The 22,174-nt window shown below is 29.9% G+C and overlaps 1 protein-coding gene across 2 annotated transcripts; it reads right to left on the reverse strand.

The window, feature by feature from the left end:
- Positions 1 to 6,126: 6,126 nt before the first annotated feature.
- On the reverse strand, positions 6,127 to 8,015 carry LOC114408986 (transcription factor bHLH93-like). Of its 2 annotated transcripts, none has more exons than XM_028372243.1 (4): positions 7,286 to 8,015; positions 6,889 to 7,059; positions 6,639 to 6,787; positions 6,127 to 6,517 (listed from the first exon to the last, which is right to left on the reverse strand). In XM_028372243.1, exons 1-4 carry the CDS (start codon positions 7,862 to 7,864, stop codon positions 6,493 to 6,495), a joined length of 924 nt encoding a protein of 307 aa, XP_028228044.1. In that variant the 5' UTR covers positions 7,865 to 8,015; the 3' UTR covers positions 6,127 to 6,492. The 2 variants fall into 2 exon arrangements, with proteins under 2 accessions (XP_028228044.1, XP_028228040.1); XM_028372239.1 differs by having other exon boundaries at positions 6,620 to 6,787; positions 7,286 to 8,010.
- Between the last annotated feature and the right edge of the window lie 14,159 nt (positions 8,016 to 22,174).

The raw sequence follows: 22,174 nt of genomic DNA on the forward strand, positions 1-22,174 counted from the left end.
ACGAGCAAAAAATTCCTTCAAGATTAATGTCGATGACAATTCCACTCGGAATCCTTGAAGGTCCAACTTTGGAGGTTTAGTCAAGCTCTACTAAGAATGACTTATCAACGTTTTTGGTTTTTATGGTATAACAACAAATTTAAATGTTGAACTCTTAACTATTTCTCACGACTTAAGTTAGTTTGGAATGCAGGATGTAGAGATGTTGTGTGTGAATCTGATTTCAAAACATCTTTTTATCTTATGAAGTTCATCATCTTCGACCTTAAGCTCCCTTAGTCAATCTCATTAGGGGAAAGTTTCATGTCTTACCCTTAGAACTTGAATTTTCACCATACCTCCCATAATAAGAGAACATATATGTGAAGATATAATGTCTGTTAGATGATTAATGGAGAAGGAAAGACAAAAAACATCACGAATTTGATTTTGTCTTTGATTCTATCTGCTAACAAAAATTAACATTCTAACAAATTAATATTTATCGATTAAAAAAAAGAAATATACATGTAAATTGGTTGTCATAATACATAACATCTTCTAATTATCTATGAAGTACCGACACTGATACTGACACCGGACACGACACGGACACGGACACGTGAACACCTGTCAAACACATCAAATTCAACCCGGACACGGGCGTCGGTGTCGTGTCGGTGTTGGTGTCAGTGTCGTGTCGGACACCAGACATGACAAGAGACTGGGGTGTCCATTCTTCATAGCTAATTATATGTTTGTTACATATTATTATTAAAAAAATTTAACGGAAAAGATATATATTAATGAAAGCAAGATAGAAGTCACAAGCTATAGCAACTACCAAGCCAAAGAAATATTATTAAGTTAAAAGTAAGCGGAACCAAGCCGCTTGGCTACATAAAAAGCCATAGACACAGTCATTTTCTCAATAAACAAATCCCAACACAAGTTACAGTATTCACATTATTTGGCAGATCCCATATATCCATGTGTGCAAGATCCCTACTACTCGTTCCCTGTGACACCACCATGCGCTCGTGACAGATCTGTGGTTGTAAGGTTTCCATTTTGTAATCTTGCCACTTATGAATTTACCCCATCTACAGTAAACAATTCATCAGGTTTAATTTCGAAACATAAAGACAATAGTTGAATCCCTTCACTTTGGCCTTACACCAACACCACAAAAAAATATTGCATCTCCTCTACCACTGCCTCCATATCCCGATTTGCCTCTTTAAATATAATTATGTTTCGGTTCTTCCAAATTGCCCAGACTATATTCATCCATACTGTCCACCAAGCCAACTTTGCCTTTTTCCCTCTTAAATTCCCTTCATGTTGCAGGAAGTGTCCTTGAGTACCCTTTGGCTGTGTCCTCAGATCGATGATGATTGTAAGCAACCCCAGATCCATTTAATCCATTTAGTAAAAAAGACCAACCTATATAACATGTAGGTTAAGAAATCTCATCTCACCAAATCGTACACCTTCTCAAAATTGGCTTTGAATATAAAGTATTACTTCTTTTTGGTTTTAGCTTCATGAACCACCTCATTAGCTATCAAAACATCATCCAAAATATTTCTTCCACCAATGAAGGTCAATTGTCTAGAGTCTATCACATTCATAAAACTTTGCTAATTCTTTTAGCCAATTTTTTTGCAATGATCTTGTATAGACTTCCAATAAGTGAGATAGGCCTATACTCCCCCAAGTCTTGCAGATCATGCTTCTTTGGGATAAGTGCCAAGAAAGATGCATTCACACCTTTTCGCCACCTCCCAAACCTATGAAATTCTTGAATAGCTCTTATAATGTCCTCTTTGACCACTTCCCAACAAGCTTTGATGAAATTAAAATTAAGTCCTTCCGAGCCAAAACTCTTGTTGTCATCACACTCCCACACAACACATTTGATATCTCTTCTGAAAAATTGACCACGAGAGAAATATTATCTTCCTTTGAGATAGATTTAAATCTCACTCCTTCCAACTCCACCTCTAAATCTCTCTTCTTTTTTAACCTTCACCGATTCTTCACTCCAAATGTGTTCCATCTTGATACCTTTTATACCATTGGATCTTCTTCTCCAATTAACCATCCCATGGAAAAAGCTTGTATTTGCATCCCCTTCTCTAAACCATTCTATTATAGACTATTGCCACAAGGCAGATTCTTGGATTCTTTATGACCTCCAAAAATCCTTTAATATCTCTTCTCTTTCATTTACCTCGTCCACACTAAGCCCCCCAAAGTTCCTCTTTAGCATTTAACAAATTGATGTCACACATCAAAGCCTCGACAATAGCTTGATGACCACCAAACTTCTCCACACTCCACTTTTTGATATCTTTTTTGAGAAGCTTGAACTTTTCTTTGACCACAAAAACTCCACACCCTTGGACATTGTATTATTCATATTTTTTTTCTTCACAAAATCCACAAACCATGGCTCTTCAATCCAATAATTACATATCTTAAATGGCCTAGGTCCCCAATCAATATTGTAATGTTTGACAATAATGAGGCAACAATTAGAAATTGATCTATCTAACACGTATTGTGTAGAGTTTGGCCATTCTTGTAACCATTCCAATGAGACTAAGACCTTATCCAACCTATTCATGGCTCCTCCTCCCGCCCTTATCCAAGAAAACCTTTTCCCTACGAATGGTAACTCAATTACCTCCATGTTGTCAATAAAGGCATTGAACTCTACAAGCTTACAAGATCTTTGTTGGCATCCCCCTCCTCTTCTCTTCCTTTCCTCCCTCCTTCTAATGGCATTGAAATCACCAATAACATACCACTTTCCATCTTCAACCTCCTTTTTAGTGGTAAAATTTCTTCCCACGAAGTCCATTTTTCATTAATTGTATATGGTGAATATACATTGATAATGTTAATGGGCACTACACCTCCAACCCATTTTCGTTGAACAAGAAGAAAACCACTTCCTACTACCCAATCTATTGCCTCAAACTCCCCTTCCTCCTAAAGACATAATTAGCCCCCGAAAGAGTGATTTGCTCGAGATTGTTTCCACTCCACATGATCATCCCCCCACAATGCTCTACACATCTTTTCATCTACATTTACCATTTTTGTTTCTTGTATGCACACAAAACTTGGTTCCTCTTTCACAATGAGCTTTTTAATTGCCTTCCACTTCACTCGACTCCCCAAACTCCTCATGTTATATGACACTATCTTCATGGACAACTTTTGGCTTCCTTCTCCCCTTTTTCTCCTTTGATTACTTTCCCATTGTATCTTGTTTCAAACCCAATAAGTTTTTGATCCACTTCATGCTTCTTTCTTTTGAATTTCACACCAAGGCTACATGCAATCTCCTTATTTTACTCGCTTCTACAGAGTAATCTTTCAACAAATTTGCATTTGGAATTTTAACTCTATTCATAGGATAACAAATTTCAGATAAGACTTTGTTTTCTTTGTTGATGCTGATCCCAATTTCGATACTTTCTTCCTATTAGACTGTAATTCACAAAGTAATATTTCCTTCTTATTGGTTGGGTTGAACGCCAACAAATTTTTCCTCCCCTTCTACCAGTTGTGATCTTTGCCTCTATAGAAATATTTCGGTTTCTCCCTGGTGGACTGCTCCCACTGCGTACCTACACCCTGCTGGTTAAATGAATGAATTATCTGTATATCGGCCTCATCCTGATTAGTATCCATATTCAACATTAAGAGGTTATTGTTGGGCTTAGCCCCTCAATAACAAAACCTTTTTCCTTAATAATAATAAAGTGTAGTGAGTCTAATTAGATTCACATAATAACTTATCTTTTATTTCTGAACTCTGACTGATCAAGAGATATTAATTAAACTAACGGAAATAAAGTGTTAAATCGATTAAATAAAATAAAACAACATAAATAGAGTAAAAATGAAGCTACACGTACGCATAGTGTTAGGGAAATGACTAATAATTAGAGATTGGTGAAAGAAGATCCAAATGTAATATACCTGTATAGGCTTCTAAACAAATACAGTACAGTATCACAATTTGTGCTACTTTAGTTTTATACTTCACTTCATTAAGAACAGAGATATTATGTTGTTATTGCACTTTTCACTTCTATTGATGTAGTGTATCTTTTATCTAGTCTAACTTTTAAATTATAATTTATTCGTTCTTTCAGTATGCTTAATTTAGTTTATTTTAAAAATAATCATATACTTTTATCAGTTTCATAAGAAAGTCTTAAAAAAAGTGATTATTTGTCTAATAATATTTTAATCGACTTTTGCCTCATCCAGCGTCAGTAGTCCAATGGTTAGAATAATTGCCTTCCAAGCAATAGACCCGGTTTGGAATGAGTCTTGACATATCCATATGATTTGTTTACAGAGAGTTGTTTCTTCATTAAGGATCAAATTCTATGACATGTATTTATTATAAACCAGCTAACAGAAAAGAAAAAAAACTTAAGTTAATGAATAAATAACATATAAGATTTCGTACTTTACAATTACATGTGACAGAAATACTGTCTTGTTATGAATTAAATTTTTTACTAGTTGGAATCTGTGTGACCGTATCCTTATCCATTGCATGTCTTTTACCTTGTCCATATTTGTAACTCCATATTTTTAATATCCAATTTTATATTAGCTTTGTTTAGTTGTTTTGAACTGCAACAAGTATTGAAGTCTGTACAAAAACGGTTTAGTGTTCAATGTTATTTTTGAAACTATCCTTGTTTGTATTTTGGTAACAAGTTGCCAAGTAGGCTATGTGAAAAAGGAATATGTTTGGTCCTACTAATTTTAAGATCCTTTTTTATGTTATTTGATCGTTGAAGGTGAAGAAAATAGATGGTTTTTCTGCCAGGAACATTAACATAATGTTGAATTTTATTACTTTCTCTCTCTCTCGAATAGAAGTAATAAACATCTCTTATTTTTTTTCTCAAATATAAATAAATCTCAACTAAAGAAATCTTATTTAATGAAATTATTCTTAAAATATCTTTTATTTAATAAAATCAAATACTTTTTTATATTTAATATCAAATTCTAAAAAGGAGTAATTTAAGAAAAAAGTTGTTTTTTAATTAGAAATGACACAATTTAATGAAACTAACTAATTTTTTTTAATAAATGTAAAAATGTCTTTTTTTTTCTCATAGTTGAGATAGGAGGAAATATCTTCTAAAAGTTAACTCCTTTTATCTGTCAAGTGTGCTGAAAATAGATGATTTGATGGGATTTTTTCCAAGTTGCAACATTCAAACTTCAAACATGGGATATCTTATATTGAGTGATACCTAATAAGAAAAATGGATTGTAATGTAACCAAAAGAAGAGAAGCAAATAAAACATGAAAGGCAAGCCTAAATTTCTCTTCATCAGTCAAGCCTTTTATAGCTAACATTAGATGGTTCTATAGTTTGTGTTGACATTAGACTGATAGTCACAGTGCTTTGATTTATAGTCAACATAGCATTAGTGTAATTACAAAAAATGAAGTTAGCCATATTTCTTGTCACGCCACTGTTATCTGTTTTCACCGGCTTTTTTTTTTAACTCAATTACTTTGTGCCGTTCATCTGGCAACCAATAGAACTAAACAACTGAACTATACCTTATGTGATTTGTTATTGAGTATTTTTTTTTTGGCGTACCATGATGAGCAGTTTTTACATGTTACAAATCCTAGCTCATCATTGTAGTTGTACTTGTGAGATCTGTAATTTCTGCAGTCATCTTGGGTTAGCAGTAAGTTTAGCACTTTAAAAAGCACCGCCAAGCTGAAACTTTCCCTAACTAGAAGTAAAGAGGATCCTATTCATTTCAATAGTAATAATTTCTAATAACAAGGAGCTGATGTATACAACTTGATATTCTATTTGGTCCATCGAATGGAGGGGGCTACCACGTCCTAAAATTATTGAGAAATCATAAAGCAACTTGCCGATTATAAATCATTTTATAAGTGGTTGTTATACAATTCACTTACTTCTCATAAAGTGTTAGATATCTGACAAAGAAGAACCCTTTTAAAATTGTGTCATCCACTTGTTGTGTGACCACGCACGCCATCAGGATACAGGTTACACATAATTATTTGTTTAATAATGTCCCAGAAAAGAAATTTTTTGAAGCAACCGCTTATTCAGGAATCTATTAAAATCAGGTTGATTCCGCTTATGGGTTTGGTAACAACCCTTCTTCATTACTAAAAAAATGGATGTTTATCACAATGGGAAAGTGAGGCTTGAACTGAACATACCCCATAGTATGTTAAAATACAGGGTAAAGTTGTAACTTACATAAGAATCAAAGCATCATTCAAAGCCAACTTATTGGGAAATCTCATTAAACTAACACCCCTAATTCCTTGAATTACACAAGAGGAAAACTTTGCTTGTTTTTCAACATCAGCAAATTGTTATTTCAGCTTTCCATCTTTCTCCTAGAGACATCTACCACCATAACCTGCATTTCTGAATAGTGCTTGCTTTATCTCTTCCTGGTTCATACAATTTCTCTGCTCTGCTGCCTAAGACCACGAAAACAATAAGTTATAAGAAGTAAATAACATGTTTGATTTCAAGCCTGTAAACAAATATTGAGGCCACTAAAATATGTTACAATTACAAACCCCTGAGCAAGATGCTTGCATTGAAAAATCATTGAAGCTGCTTATAACACACTGGTGAATCTCAAGGCCTAATGCTTCTAAGGTGTTCACTGTGGACAGTAGTAATCCTGGCTTTGTGGCACAGCAGATGCTAATCCTTGTGTCCTGGTCTCTTCTCTCAACATCAAACTGCAAAAACATTACAACACATACATACATTTGTTCAGGAACTTGGCCTGTGATTATGGATCAGTTTAGGGGTTTGACTGACTGGTTAGAACTAAGCATACCTTGGGGGAATTTCTAACCATTACTTCATTGGGCTTTAGTTCCTTAGAAATGCCTAAGAGGTTTATCTGATTTGTTCCCTCCTCTATTTCTTCTTCTTGCAACTTACCTATCCTTTCTAGAAGCTCTTTCATGTAATCAATTGTGTCTCCAAGAATGGAGGTCCTGTCCATCTGTCAAAGTTTGTATTCTCATGTTAGTTCAAATTAAGGTTATAGAACAAATCAAACAACAAATGCAAGTGTTAGTAAAAAAAAATAACAATCATGAAAAGACAACCTACTTGAGAAATCCAATTTCATTTCCATTGGTTGAGACATTCATAAAAAGGAATTGACAAGGTAAGAATGAGGTAAAAAAAGAAAAAATAAAAACATAATACTATATATTTTGAATCACCTTGCTAATCTTTGGGACTATTGACCTTAGCATGGAAAGACGGTCATTCAAACGCTTTCTTCTCCTTCTTTCTGCCATGAGATTCTTTGAGGGCTGCCCTTCTAGTTTCTTTGATTTGGGTTTTTTCTCCCCACACAAGCCCATGTTGAAGACTGGAATCTCTGTCACTTGTTCCTCAATTTTGCAGCCAATTTTTGCTTGTTCCAAGCTCTGGTTATCCCTTCCCAGAAAGCCAAACTCTTCATCCTCCAATGATGGGTTATCCTCTTGTGGCAAAAGTGGTGCTGACTCATCATTCCTGGTGTATGAAGAATCAAGCTCAGGCAATGTGAAGCCATCAACAAAAGGGTATGCTGCTTCACTTCCATAAGGGCATTCAAATCTGTGGTCTAGTGGAGTTGAAAATGCAGCAAATGAGGGATTCAAAGTAGCTAAACCTTGGTTCTCATCAAAAGAGTCAAAGCTCCAACCACTAGGGAGTAGTAACTCATTCAACCCAGTTGACAAAGCATTACTCCAAGTAGTGTCTTTTCTTGGAGCAAGTAGCTCATCCAGAAAACCAAGTTGAGAAAGCTCCATCCTTGTGCTGTTTCTCTCTCTCACGCTCTTTCTCTTTCTCTTTCTCTATTCCTCTTCCCTAACTCTCTGGAAAAGAAGTGAATTGTGAAAAAAGCAAACAGGGAAGGCTTTGATAAGATGAAGTTGAAGCAAGTGGGGGGAGTTTGTTTAAATAATAGTAGTGTAATACTAATAGCACCTATGATTACAGAATGTATTACAGTGAAAAGTCTAGTGAAATAGCACCTAGAGGTAGCCTCGGATTAAAATGGAATCTCTTTCTCTTTCTTTCTTTCTCTTTTCTCTCTCGCTCTCAAGGTGAATTAATGTCCTTTTCACCGAAATAATCACCCAGACAGAATTTGTATTTAATTTACCATTCCTTGAAAACTTTGACCCACAATTCTGTCTTTAACGAAAATGGGTGGAATTAGCATCATAGGTTGTCAGTACTTCTTCCATTTTTAATGTAACCCCCTCTCTCTCTTTCACGTTCAAAGAGAAAATAATGCATCTCTCCTTCCCATCATGGTTTTAGAGTTTAGACTCCACCCTATACACAATAGTCAATAATTTTCATTATTCTATACAATATAAAAAAAAAGTAAAAAATATATATTTATCTATGCTCTACTTAGGAAATAGGATTGTGACAATTTGGAACATTGTTCATTTTTCATTAACCACCATTCCATGCCGTTTTTTTTAAAATTTCTCCATGTTAATCAGTTTCCTTCCATGCCAGCCTGTTTTATCTTCAATTGTGGACAAGTGTCTATAATTAACAAGGGGCTATATTAAAAGTGGGCCAAGTATTAGCATTAGCATGCAAATACATTTTAAGGAATGAAATTTGTTGATTTGAGGCCCCTTTTTTTGTTTTGTTTTGTTTTGTTTTCATATCTTTCAATACTTTATGTATCTTTAACCTGGAAAAGACTAATGAAAAACAGTTTGTCTTTTCTTTTGCTACATTTAGTGGTTTCTTTAGTCAGTTAATTTTTTTCAGTAACTAGATTAAGTATATGTATCCCCACCGGGTATAAATTTTTTTTAAAAATACATGGTTCCAATCATTAATTCATTCTTCTATCATTGCACCGTAAAAGCTTATATCAGGTTCAGCTGATAAAATTTCAAGGGTGGTACGGAAAATCTGGCCTTTTGAACGGTGTAGGTCCAGTGTATACTAGTTTACAAGGCTCAGAAATTTCATCTTGAAAAATTAATCTTGAATTGCCAACAATTTTCACCCACTCCCGAGGCAGAGATGAAGTGTGTGATCACGTTGGTAGAACTACAACAAGTACTGCTACACTCTACTAGGCGACAATTTATACATACAATAAGCATGTATGGGTCTGGATTTTGTGAAATCATCATACAGTTCAGTGTGAGAACATGGTAATGAGCAAAACCATGTTCCCAAAATGATGAGCTTTTTATTTATAGTAATAAATTATTCATCTGTCCTTCCCTTGTAATAGTAATAATAAGTAATAAACCCAGTAATGTGCCAAAATATTAAACAGTGAGTGATCGCGTGACCAAATTGCTTTCTCAATTAGATGATAATTAAATTAACTTGTTAACTAATTACTACTTTGCACGTTCATACCCACATTAGGTGACCAAATTGCATCCTGAATTAAATGACACCTATAGCCCAATTAGCCAATAAGCAAATTACACTTTCATATTTCACTAATACTACGTACATCTTAATTTATTTTGGGTCCAGGCTACTTGAACTATGTAGGTTGTCATATAAAGTTAAAATTGCTCATCTGTCAATATCAGCTAGGATGCACCAGAATTGTGACTAGGCCCCCCCACTGATTGTTTATTGCGTAAATGCAATGGCAATTTTTTATTTTTTATTTTTGTGCATTTAGTTGGCTGTTAGAAAACAATAGTGGAAGAAGAACAAGGAGAATAGCTGATGAACATTAATTGATGAGCATTTAATGTGCACAGTGACCACGCAGCCCAGAGTTTGCATGCTTGACTGAAAGGCATTCATCAGTTCTGAATGTCTGGTATCACATTATGGACTCGTCTCTCTTAACACTCTGAATTGGTTTATGAGCACATTATTGTAAAGGTTCTTTTTCATTGAAAGATGTGAAGTCTATATATGCTTATGCTTATCTCATTTGTAATAATTGAGGTTTATTCTTTCTGTTATAACGAATGCATTATTGTATTGTTGAAGTTGAAATTTTAAAAAAATAAAAATAACTAAACTAATACTATAAATTATCCAAACTCTTGAGATTTTCACTTTAGATTTTTTGTTATAAAGTTTAGATGATGGTTTACAATTTATACTCATTGATTACGTACGCCAAGTGAATCTGTTAAAACAATTATGTGTAATACCGAAGGACAAGGCCAAGAGTTGTGTTTTGGATTTAATTTGGGAAAGATGTACCTCTAATTCAATTTCTGTGTGCGTTGCCTATGCTTATGGGGCACTAAAAGTGTTAGCTACTTGGCTATGATCGTTTGCTTTGTTTTTTTCTGGGTTTCCCTCATTTTTTTCCTCATTGTACGATAAAAATTGTGTCTGCAAGCGTTTTTTTCTTTGTCACGAATTCTCCCGTGAAATTGAAATTTCAATGGCCATTTTTAAATAAAAAGAAATAATATATATTTAACTAACTATCATAATTTAATTGTTTGTATACAAAGTTGTTAGCTGTTTGCCAATTACCAGTGAGTAGTTTGAGATTCCTTTGAAACAAGTCTAGATTCAAATGTTGTGTACGAAAAAAACTATTAAAAGAGTTAATTTTACTATGTTACTAACTTACTATGTTCTCAATTTAAACAAGATTTTTTTATAAAAGATATTTATAGTTCTAGATTAAAAAATAGTAGTTAATTCAGTTATAGAAACGAGAATCAAAATTTAAATAATAATTCAACAATCAAAATTTAAATAATTTGTCCAAGCTTTTACAGTGCTCGTAGAAAGATCTTGAGATTTGTTTTCAGCGAGAAAAAGAGTTAGCTTGTTTAACATTTTGGTGACGGTGACACCCGGTATGAGACTATGAACATGTTTGATTTTCAATCTAATTTATTTTACATAAATATTTAAGACCAAATCTAATGGTCCACTACAAACTGAACTCAAAAGAAAAGGTGAAAATATTTTGTCACCAACTTCGGTTAAATGGATATTCAAACATTTACCAAGTTTGCATGCTTTACATGATTACTAGTATTTTAGTATCTACATTACATTGAGTAAATACTTATTTTATATAACTAAAATTTATATTTGATAAATATATTTAAATATTTAAATTATATAATAATTAAAATAATAATAAATAAATATTTTGAATATAAAAATATGTTTTTAGTTTATGATGAACAATATATATCGTAATATATTGCTATTTTAAATTTAAATAATTTAAAAAAAATTAAAATTTAAATTAGAACAAAAAGATATTAAAAATGATAGACTAAAAGACAGTAACAAATTTATTAATTTAGAATCGTAGGTCAGTGGAAAAAAAGAAGCTAACTAATATTAGCTACTTATAGAAGAAAAGATAAAATTTCACTTTCAAACCCCATGCTTGAAGGGAAGTGAGAAATTGGAGAGTAGATGGTTCAAATATAATAAGCTAGAGTATTTATTTGTAATTTTATCAACGTCAGATGGTGCATGTGGCATCCTGAATTATACATTATTTGGCCCATGAATTAGTGTTGAAAGAGAGAAGAAATTAAATTAAACTTTTTAGTTCAATTGATATTAAAAGTATAAGAATATATCATATGCATGTTAAGATTTTATTTGAATTTTGAACATAAAATTAATGTACTCCCTTTGTACCTAAGACGTTTATAACTAATTCATAATTATTAATAAAGTTAGTTAATTTAGTTAATGATATTAAATTTATATGTAATTGTAATATTTTTCAAAATCATCTTAAATTATTGGATCTAACTATATTACTTTTTCTACTTAATTATTTTTAACCTAAATAAGTATTGCATGGAGAGACTAGTTGTAGTAGTGAAGTTTTAAAACTAAACTCTTCAATTCCCAAATCCTCATAATTAAGATAATTAAGAAAGAGAAAAGGACAATTCATAGAGTTTATTATTTATAGACTAAAATAATTAAGAATATTTTGATAAAAAAATAATTAATACAAGGAAAAGTTAGAAAATAATTTTATAAAAAAAATAAGAAAATTTCAAAACAATGTCTAATATTTAGTGACGAAAGAAATATATGTTTGAAAGTAATTTTTCAGATTTAATTACAACTTATTAAACCGTTTAATTAATATTAAAACTATAAAACGATGTATACGATGAATAATAGGAGTGTATTTAAAATTTTGAAGATAAAATATGTATTTGAATCTGGTATCTAATATTCATTACAACTTGTTACATTATTCAATTGATATTAAAATGATAAGAGCATATACCAAGAATGTGTTAGGAGAATGAAATTCACTAATTCATGAGAATATTCAAATAGTGAATGTGGAGGAGAATGAGTAGACCAAAGAGTGAAGGTCATGGGGAAACATATAGTCTTAGATATTTATATATATAAGAAGATATATATGTTAAATTATTCATGTGGCCCCTTAATTATATTTTAAGTTATAATTTATTCTTTATTTATTAAAAGTTATAAATGATTTCTTAAGTATTATATTTTATAACATGTTTATCCTTTTTAAACATGGATTGATTTATTTTATTTTATTTTGGGGCATGATTTTAAACTTTTTTAATAATTTACTGTCTCATTAAATTCACTTATATTAAAAATTATGAAATTAAACTAATCTTTGAAACAATAATTATGAGATATAAACAAGATAAAATCGCATAAAAAATAAGTCTTTTGAGCAATTTTTTAGTTGATTTTAGAGATTTTTTTGTTTTCTAGTTGCCCCAAGGATATTTTAAAAGATTTAGAGTCTAAGAGTGAAAGAAGGAGACAAATAGAGAAAATAAATAAAGAAAAAGAGAAAAATGATCAACTAACAAATATGTAATGATTTTTTTTAAAAGAATAGCTAAATGATTATTCACTAAGATAACGAAAAATAATTTTAGAGTACCATTTAATCGGAAATCATCATTCATATAATTTTGAAATTAGTTATTATAAAAGTCAATAAATATACATGATAATTTATAAAATTATTTTAAATTATCCGTATATAATTTTTTTTCCTCTAAAAAATAAAGTACAAGTGTTATTAAAAAAAACTAGATATATAAATATAATAACCCTTTTTTATTCTCACTTGATGGAGAGGGAAGGACAAAAAATCTCACCCTGTCCTATATCTCTCATGCTCAATTAATGTCATGGAATACCGGTGCTTTGTTACACCCATATATGCATAAGGGAATCTGCTTCTTTGAACTCTAAGTCAATAAATTAAATGGTTGAAACTAAAATTTGTTCATTCCAAAACGTATATTCCCTTTCCCTCAACCCCTCCAATACCTCTCACAAACCTTCTAGGCTATGAAGTAGTAATAGATAATGAAAATAGTCCGTAGCGATATCCTCTCGATCAAATTCGAATTATGCCACATGCAATTGGCATCTTGATTATTTTTATCTCGCTTATTCTTCTTTAATTTGGCCTTGCCAATGCCCTAACGTGAAAGAACCTTGTATTCGTGAATCGTGTCACCCTCTTTTTTCGACCTAATTAATTCTTACTACTAGTGCCACATTATTTTTTATTATTCAATAATTCTTTCAGCTCTAACCTTGCATGTTTTGGTGCATTAATTTGCTCCCCATTTGTCACCACACGAGACAGGTTATGAATCTGCTGTCGCTTTTTACTTCTTTATCTTCGTAACATTACCAAAATTCGTATCTGATGTCGCTTTTGCTTAATTTCCTTCTTGACATTACAGAAAATCGGTCTATTTCTACTCTTGCAGCATCTGTTGATCAATATTCCGTATTTGATCAATTTGCTTTGCAGTTGCAGCATATCAGTAACGTTTTTATTTATTTATTATCAGAATGCATTAAATATTTATTGTATCAAAAATAAAGAAATAACAACGTGATCTGTGATGGTAGGTTTATTTGTCAAAATTAGTTTATAAATTAACTGAAAACTTATAAATTAACTAAAAGATGATGAGTTAAAAATTAAGAACTGAAAAGGCAAAAACTTATAGATTATATGATTAAATTGAGAGTATTTGATGAGATAATTTAATAAGTTAACTAATAAATATAAAATGACAAAAAATTAATCTAAGTATTTTGATTATCATTATATATATATATATAATTTTGAATAACTTATCATCTTTTAAATCCCTAACTACTTAAGGGATTTGAGCCTATCATCACCCTTCAAACCAAACCGCACTTCTTGATTAGAAAGATTTTATATCATTAGCAACTGATATAAAACTCGCGGGGTACACTTAATCTCTTACGACAAATTTTTAAATTTGCTAATTAAAAATACCTCTTGTGTAAAAAAAGCTACAACTTTATGCTGTCTTTTTTTTTAATATTCATGTCTTTCAGCAAATGATTAAAAAAAAAGAAGCTAAATCAGGTAAAAAAAAAGTGTGAAAAAAATGAAAGAAAGAAACTAATAATTACGGATGGTTCGATAGCTTTAGCCTTTAAACAAATTTTAAGCGTGCGTGATCTCAATAATTGAGATGTTAAATCTCATATTAGATCTGATTGATGACAAAAGTTGGATAAATGAATTTTGTTGAGGACGAGAGGGGATGGCTAAAAGAAGATGATGCTGATAGAAATAGTAATGGACGTGACCTCAGTGTTGTGAAAAGGGAGGTGTAGGGATGCATTGCATACGTAGTTTTGTTGAGTTGAGTTCACAATTCACATAAGAAAGACACAAATCACACAAATCAACATGTACTTTTTGTCCATTTCCTATGATTTTTGGCCCCACTCTCGTTTTTGCAGATCAATGTACGCTACTATCTAGACACGTCTTCTACTTTTTGCATGCAGGATGTTCTCCATATTCTTTCTTTATTTTATTTATCAAATACTCAACGTACAAGAGAGATATGAAATCATTAATCATTGTCATTAATATATACATTATATCCTTGACCCACGGATAAAATTGTTTAACATTATAATTGTTTTTGTCAATATATTTTTATTTAATTGTTAATCTAAATATTGTCAATATAATATAGTATAGTAATATTTGATACATTAATAATATATTAATACTAGCTAAAGTCAGGAAAAAAAAATACTACCAGAGTTATTTATTAATTATAGTATAATGTATTATAATTTATCACCGAAGGCCGCGCCGATTGCTTTAGTTTAATTAATGATTTAAAGTTCTAGATGCAATTGAAAGCAAAATTTTACTGTTCATAATTAATGATTTTACTATACTTAAATAAAATTCTCTAATGATCTATAAAAAATAATAAAACAATTAAGTAGTGTATTACAATTTTAATGCAAACTCGCAATATACATATTAATAATTAAATTTTTGTCAATCGAAAGTTATGCTATCAACAGTTAATAATTGATGTCAAATAGTTAACAAATGACCTTTTTCTTTTAGTATTGTTATATAGGTTAAATCATAAATTTGTATCATCTGAATGTTTTAGTAATATATCACATATGAAACTTTTCACCTTTCACGTTTCTTTTAATTAACGGAAATGAAGGTACTCTTATGACGGCCAAAACGTTTTCTATAGGTATATATAATCGTGATTATTTCATATTGTTTTGGTACACACTGTTTCCTCTCCCTTCTCCTTTCTTTGATAGGTAATTTAACATTCTATAAGGATGCAAAACAAAAATGACGTCGTGAAATAAACATAATAAATATATAATTCAGATACACTTAATATGTTATAGAAATATTTTAAAAAATACTTTTACTATTCATTACTCTGAAAAGGATAATAGGTAAGAAAGTAAAATGGTAAATAAAAGTTTTATTAAAAGTACAAAATTTATATTAAAAATATGAGGAACGTCTTTAAAAAAAAATAGTATAAGAGGAATACTACTGATATTTTCTTAGGCATCTTCTTTCTAGCATAATTTTATGATTTGCTAAAATTTACTAAAAATTATTAATTTTTGTATATCTCATCCTAAATCAGGAGAATTAGTTATTGAGACCTATCAAAATTGGTGTTTTTTAATAAATTAGAAAGCATAAGAAGAAAAGTATTCAAGAAATTACCGCTCATTCTTCTAAAAATATTAACACTATACTTTTGTAAGATTTTTTTTTTTACTTTTATTTCTTTAACTACTCTCAATATTTTTATTGTTTTATGATTTACTACCAATACATTTATGACAGCAGATTATAAATGAGGGGATATTTGACAAAATCGATTAAAAAATTCCCAAAGTAGGGCAATAAATCTTCCATTATTAGTGGGGATGGGCAACTCGCAGTTAACTATTCATTAGTGAAAAACTATAGGTTGCTTAGTGCTTGCAGCAATTTCAGATGGATAAAATATATATTACTAGCGCTCCTCTCTTTCCATATAAGCCATTTACTTACGGAGTTGCCAATGGACCCAGATGTAATGGATATTAATAAAAATTATCTGCAGTGGATATGATATTTACTTATTTACTGAGTTTGAGTATAAACAATTTTTTTAATTAAAATTAACTAATATACACATGCTGCATGCATTATCTATTTTTAGATAAGTTATCAAAATCAAAATGGTGTGACAGAGAGTTGGAAAATGATTTTGTATGTATATAATTAGAGGTTTAATCTTAAATTTGTGTGTAAAAAAATATCTATGATTAATTTTTGACCAAAATCACAAATAAATATTATTAGTATTTCGAGAAATTAATTAATCATTGACTCTTTGGTCAGAAATATCTTAAATTCACTTAAAATTATGTATTTCTTTACTAGTTAAAATGCACGAGATATTGTTAATTTGTAATTGAGGCTTATTATCTTAATCAATCTCACAAAATATCAAACATTTAAACGTGGAAGGTTAGTTTTGTTCCATATATTAGCAGCAGTACGAATTAGTGTTAGAGGAAGGAAGATTTCTGTTGGGTTTCCATGCGCAAGATATCATGTCACGGAGGCTAATTAAGTAGCTGTTGCAGTGTTGTTGCCTGTTGAGGATGGAGGCTCTGCCAGCTTAAACGTCAGAGCTCGTACGTTAGCTATTGTATCTTAGCTTCTCAGATGAATAGTGGGGTATCAAAAACTGATATCATATATGGTCATGGTTGTTGCAATTGCCAATTGGTGAGAGTGAGATCGACACTCTTATGATGGGTCCTATCCCTACCCTCTCCTTCACCACATGAGAACGAGACCAATCCTAGCAATATGAGCAGTGTCACTTCCAAATAATGAGGGCAAAAAGTGCCATAAAAAGACGAGAATTTTAACTAACATTGCAGTAGCTAGGGAACACCCCTGCTCCTTCAGGGTGATCGTGATCATCCCCTCATCACCTTCATTCCTGTTCACTTTCAAACATTAATTTTTTGGTCCAAATCATCAACCCCATTTTATTTCTTTTTTTTTTTTTCACCAATAAGGTTTTTAATTTGTTTGATTTAGTTGAACAAATCAGTTATGTACGTATCTGTATTTAATTTTTAAAGGACATGATGCAATTGAAAGTAGCTTCAAGTTTCATCATATATTCCTAGACATGCAATATTAATTAATTAATTGCCTTCTCTTGATATCCTTTCTTTGATATGAGGTAAAATAACAGTGCTAGCTCAAGACATGGAATGGGAAACAGAATAGGAGTACTACTTGATAATAACAATAATAAAAAAAAAAAAATCCGAGATATGCAATGCAGCATAATAAAAACATTTGTGGTCAATAATGGTTGGTTGTGTAGTCTATAATTCGATATACTAACAACAAACAGATGTGGACAAGTATTGTCTATTCAATTTTGCTTAGCAGAATTTGCGGACTGGGCAAAGTTACGAGGTCTTGCCTGGTCGGTCTGCAACTATAATACATCTATGAGAGTATGTATGGTCGGTAAAGTATCCCCTCATTGTGTCTAAAAACGAAGTATTCAATTTATAGTTTTAGAGAAATTATTATACTTGATGACATTTTTCACAACAAAAAGAAAACAAAAAGAAAAAGAAATGTTATGAAATAATTAATGTGATGGAGACATGCATAGAAGAAGTATCATTATAAATATCCAATAAAAAATTAATAATAATATTGTGAAAAATATTATATAATCCTTATAGTCAGCTTAATGACAAAGGATTTGAGTAGTTATACAAAATTTCATATTCAAACTTTATTGTCACTGTTTTGTATTAATTTAACATAATAGGATATAAGATATACAATTAAACAAATATAACTTAATTAATTGATTAGTATGTATGCATGAGTATTGAAAAATTCTACTATTGTGTTGTATTCTTATGAATAAAAAAATTATATAAATAGTTTAACTTATAATTTTGTACAGCACAAGTAGTAAAACCTGAAGAATTAACTTCGTTCGAAGCAAGGTTAGAATGGATTCCAGTTCTAAAATTATATTAAAGTTTTGTTTTCTAATTATGGGGTTTGAGATCCATGCATTACAATTACAAACTGCGTTCGAAACAAGGTTAGAATGGATTCCTGTTCTAAAATTATATTAAAGTTTTGTTTTCTATGGGGTTTGAGATACATGCATTACAATTACAAACTATGTCTCGAACAAAATTGACTAAAAAAAGTACATGTAAATAAAATTATATAAACTCTTCTAAAATCATTCACTTTAATGAAAACAAAATTCTCATCATGATTTTTTTGCTATGGTTCCAGCATCATACACAACGCTTTTGTCCCTACAGTCAATCATGACACTTTAATTTGGAAGATGAAATCATAACTTTTAATGTAGTTCTAAAGTCGATAAAAAAAAGTAGTGTTATATTTCATATTCAATTATCTTATTAAAATAAATAATAGGATGATGAAAATTAACTTCGGTAATGATTTTGAAAGATGGAGATAAAGGGCGAATTGTCCCTAGAATGTTTGTTCACAGTTGCTCATTATTAATAAGAGATATGTTTATACTAAAAATAAAAAAAAGTATAGCACATTTCATTTTTTATGGGTGGAAAGTACAGTTTCTAAAATTCGAAAATATAATATAACCGTTTCTTAAAGGGAGAAAAGTGTATTTTATTTTATTTTAAAATTTTATTACTTAATTATTCATCTAAATTAATACATTCTAAATTTTAGAAGGCCATCAGCCCATATATTAATGACTTAAAAGGGCCGGAAATTTTAAAAATGTTAAGAATCAAATGTAAGGAAATTACTTTTGGAGAATTAAAATTAATATGATTCAATATTTAAAGTACTAAAATTATATTTAAAACTTTCAAATAATCTAAATATTTTAAAAAATTATTTAATGCATTTACTCTATATAGTCATCAATCTATGGATACACAATAGTAAATAGGTAAATTTAATAGTAGTACCTTAAACAGATTTGTTAAGCAAGTTAAAATTGAAAAAATATATATTAAAAGTTACAGTATTAATGTATTTCTGTTATGATTTCTAATACACATTTAACGCAATTTATTATTTTGTTTTTTTTATTTTCTTAATTAATGTCTTAACTCTTAAAGAACATTTATCAACACTCTCCTTCTGATTTTGCAAAGGTTTAGTTGAAAAGATTTTGAAACTTTTGTTTCATGGATTATTTAGTCATCATTGGAAATACAGGATCACAAAAAATTATTTCACATTTGTTACGAGATAATAAAAATCAATCCTAAGTATATTTTATTTTTAGAAAATATATAATCTCACGTTGGATCAATATTTAGTCTCAGGAGAGAAAGTGAAGAATAATTATTCCCATGAGATAAAATACTTCTTTATGAGAGAAAATTCATATATATTATTTTAATTACTAATCATTACACCATTACTCTCTCATTATTTCTTTATGATACTGTTTAAATTTTTTTCAATCCCACAAATTTGATTCATGTCCAAATAGTGTTCCCTCAATTTGGTTTATTATCAATTTTATTCTTATCTTTCCCTCCGATGCTCCTTCTTTTATAGGCAATTCTTACTCTCTTTCAATTATTGTAATGGTTGAACACATGGGGATACAACGAGGGTGTAAGTGTGTAACAAATTTTTTTATAATAAGGATATTTAAGTAATTATAATATATTCCCAAGAAAAATAACTCAATTTAATTATTCCTGGAAATGAAAAAAACAATCCCAACCAATTTTAAACACATTTTTAATAATATTTGAAAATAACATTCTCGTGTTATATTTTCAGAAAAAATATTCATGAGACTAAAAAAAGTATCCATCAAACAAATGCTCCCTTAGAATTTTTTTTGAGATTTAAAATTTGTGGAATAAATTATCTATTGATTTTTCATCATTATTTGTAAGATAAAACATCATACTCGTTTGAAATGCTCTCTCCATTTCTTTTGAATTGTCGGATTTTTGGAGAATTTTTGTATCTATAAATTTGCATGTTGCTTCCAAAGTTCAAGAATATATTTTTTTATTCAAAGGGATTAAAGTCAATATTAAAAGATTTATAACAATTCAAACATCATGTTTAATCAATTAAGTTAGATCTCTTTATAGTTGACTTTCATATTAATTACTCTTTTATATTTTTAATTAATTTACACATATTTACATGTATTTATTATGAAGTGGAAAAAATGAGGAAAATAAAAAATTGCACAACTATTTTATTAGAATCAAGAAAATTTATTATATTTTTTAGTTTTTACATAAATAACTTTAAAAAACAAATAAAAAAACGGAGGAGGTAGGAAAATAAAAACAATTTCAGTACGAACTTTAGTGTCTTTTTTTTAGTATATTTTAAGGAAAATGTTAAAAGTTACGAAAATATTTTCGTCAAAAGCACACGAACGTGTATTCAATGAAATTTCATCTTTTATTTTCTTAATTATTTAAGAGGAGTGTTATATGGTACGAAGGACTTATGTACGAAACGGACCAAACAATTTCTGATAAAAATAATAAATTAAAATGTTAGAAACAAACATAAAAAAACCAAATGATTTATTTGGTTTTTTATTTTATTTTTTGTTTAGTTTAATTTGATTATTTATCTTTTAAAAGTTTAATTTTATCTTTTATCTTATTTTTTAGTTCAATTTATTCTTTATCTTTTAAAAAAATTATTTTAATTATTTATCTTTTTTTTGTTTAGTTTAATTCTCCGATTCATTTAAGATTTACATCATTAATTAAGAATGAATTTTTTTGTTAAAAATGAAGTGGAGAGAAAAGAAGAAAAAATTAATTTTTTTAAATAATCAATGAAATTTATCGTAAATAGACTGAAAGATCAAACAAATTAAAATAAAAAATAAAAAAAGATAAAAACTAAATCAAAAGAATAAAATAAAAGATCAGACAACTTTTTTGAAAACATAAAAGATTAACCTGAACCAATAAAATAAAAAATTAAATAGAACTTTTTTAAAAAATAAATAAATAAAGAATCAAACTAAATTAAAAAAAAATAAGATAAAAGCCCAATAAACTTTTGATTCTATGCTGCTAATTAATTCCGTTAATCACATAAGCTCTTGGCGTTTCCCATGGATCTCATGGAGCAAATTCTAAACTTTTCATTTGATGAAACAACCACCGGAAACACTAACTTTTCTTACAATGCTCTAAATAACATTAAAAGGTAAGATACTTAATTTGTGTTGAATTTGAATGTAGAGGTTTCAAATGCTTTGCACCGCCGCACCGGTGCACTGTTAAAAGCCTAAAACATTATTTAATTGCACACACCGCAGGAGAAGAAGATGAGCATTAAGCGAGAAAGATGAAAAAAAAAATTGAAATAGGTCTTCAATTGGAATTATAATAGCCAACGAAAAAGAAAAAAAAAACTGAAGGGAAAAACATAAACTAAGAAGAAGAATAACATGAGAAGAAAGATAAGAGAGAAACCACGTCATTGGTGATTAAAGTACGAAATTATATTCGTACTATAAAGCATTTCTCATTATTTAATTAGTATTTGTTTTAGGAAGAAAAAAAAAACTCAACCGTTCAATGTTGCGTTCGTGCTATTCGTGCATAGGCTCGTTCGTGCTAAATAGCAGGACTCATATTTTAAAAGTTGAATTGATTATGTATGAAGAATTGGTCTACGAGCTGGAGAACAAGAAAAGTGACATTTCAATTTTCAAGTTCCGATGGAAACTGAAGAC

Source organism: Glycine soja, chromosome 1 (genome assembly GCF_004193775.1).
Source record: "Glycine soja cultivar W05 chromosome 1, ASM419377v2, whole genome shotgun sequence".
NCBI lineage: Eukaryota > Viridiplantae > Streptophyta > Magnoliopsida > Fabales > Fabaceae > Glycine > Glycine soja.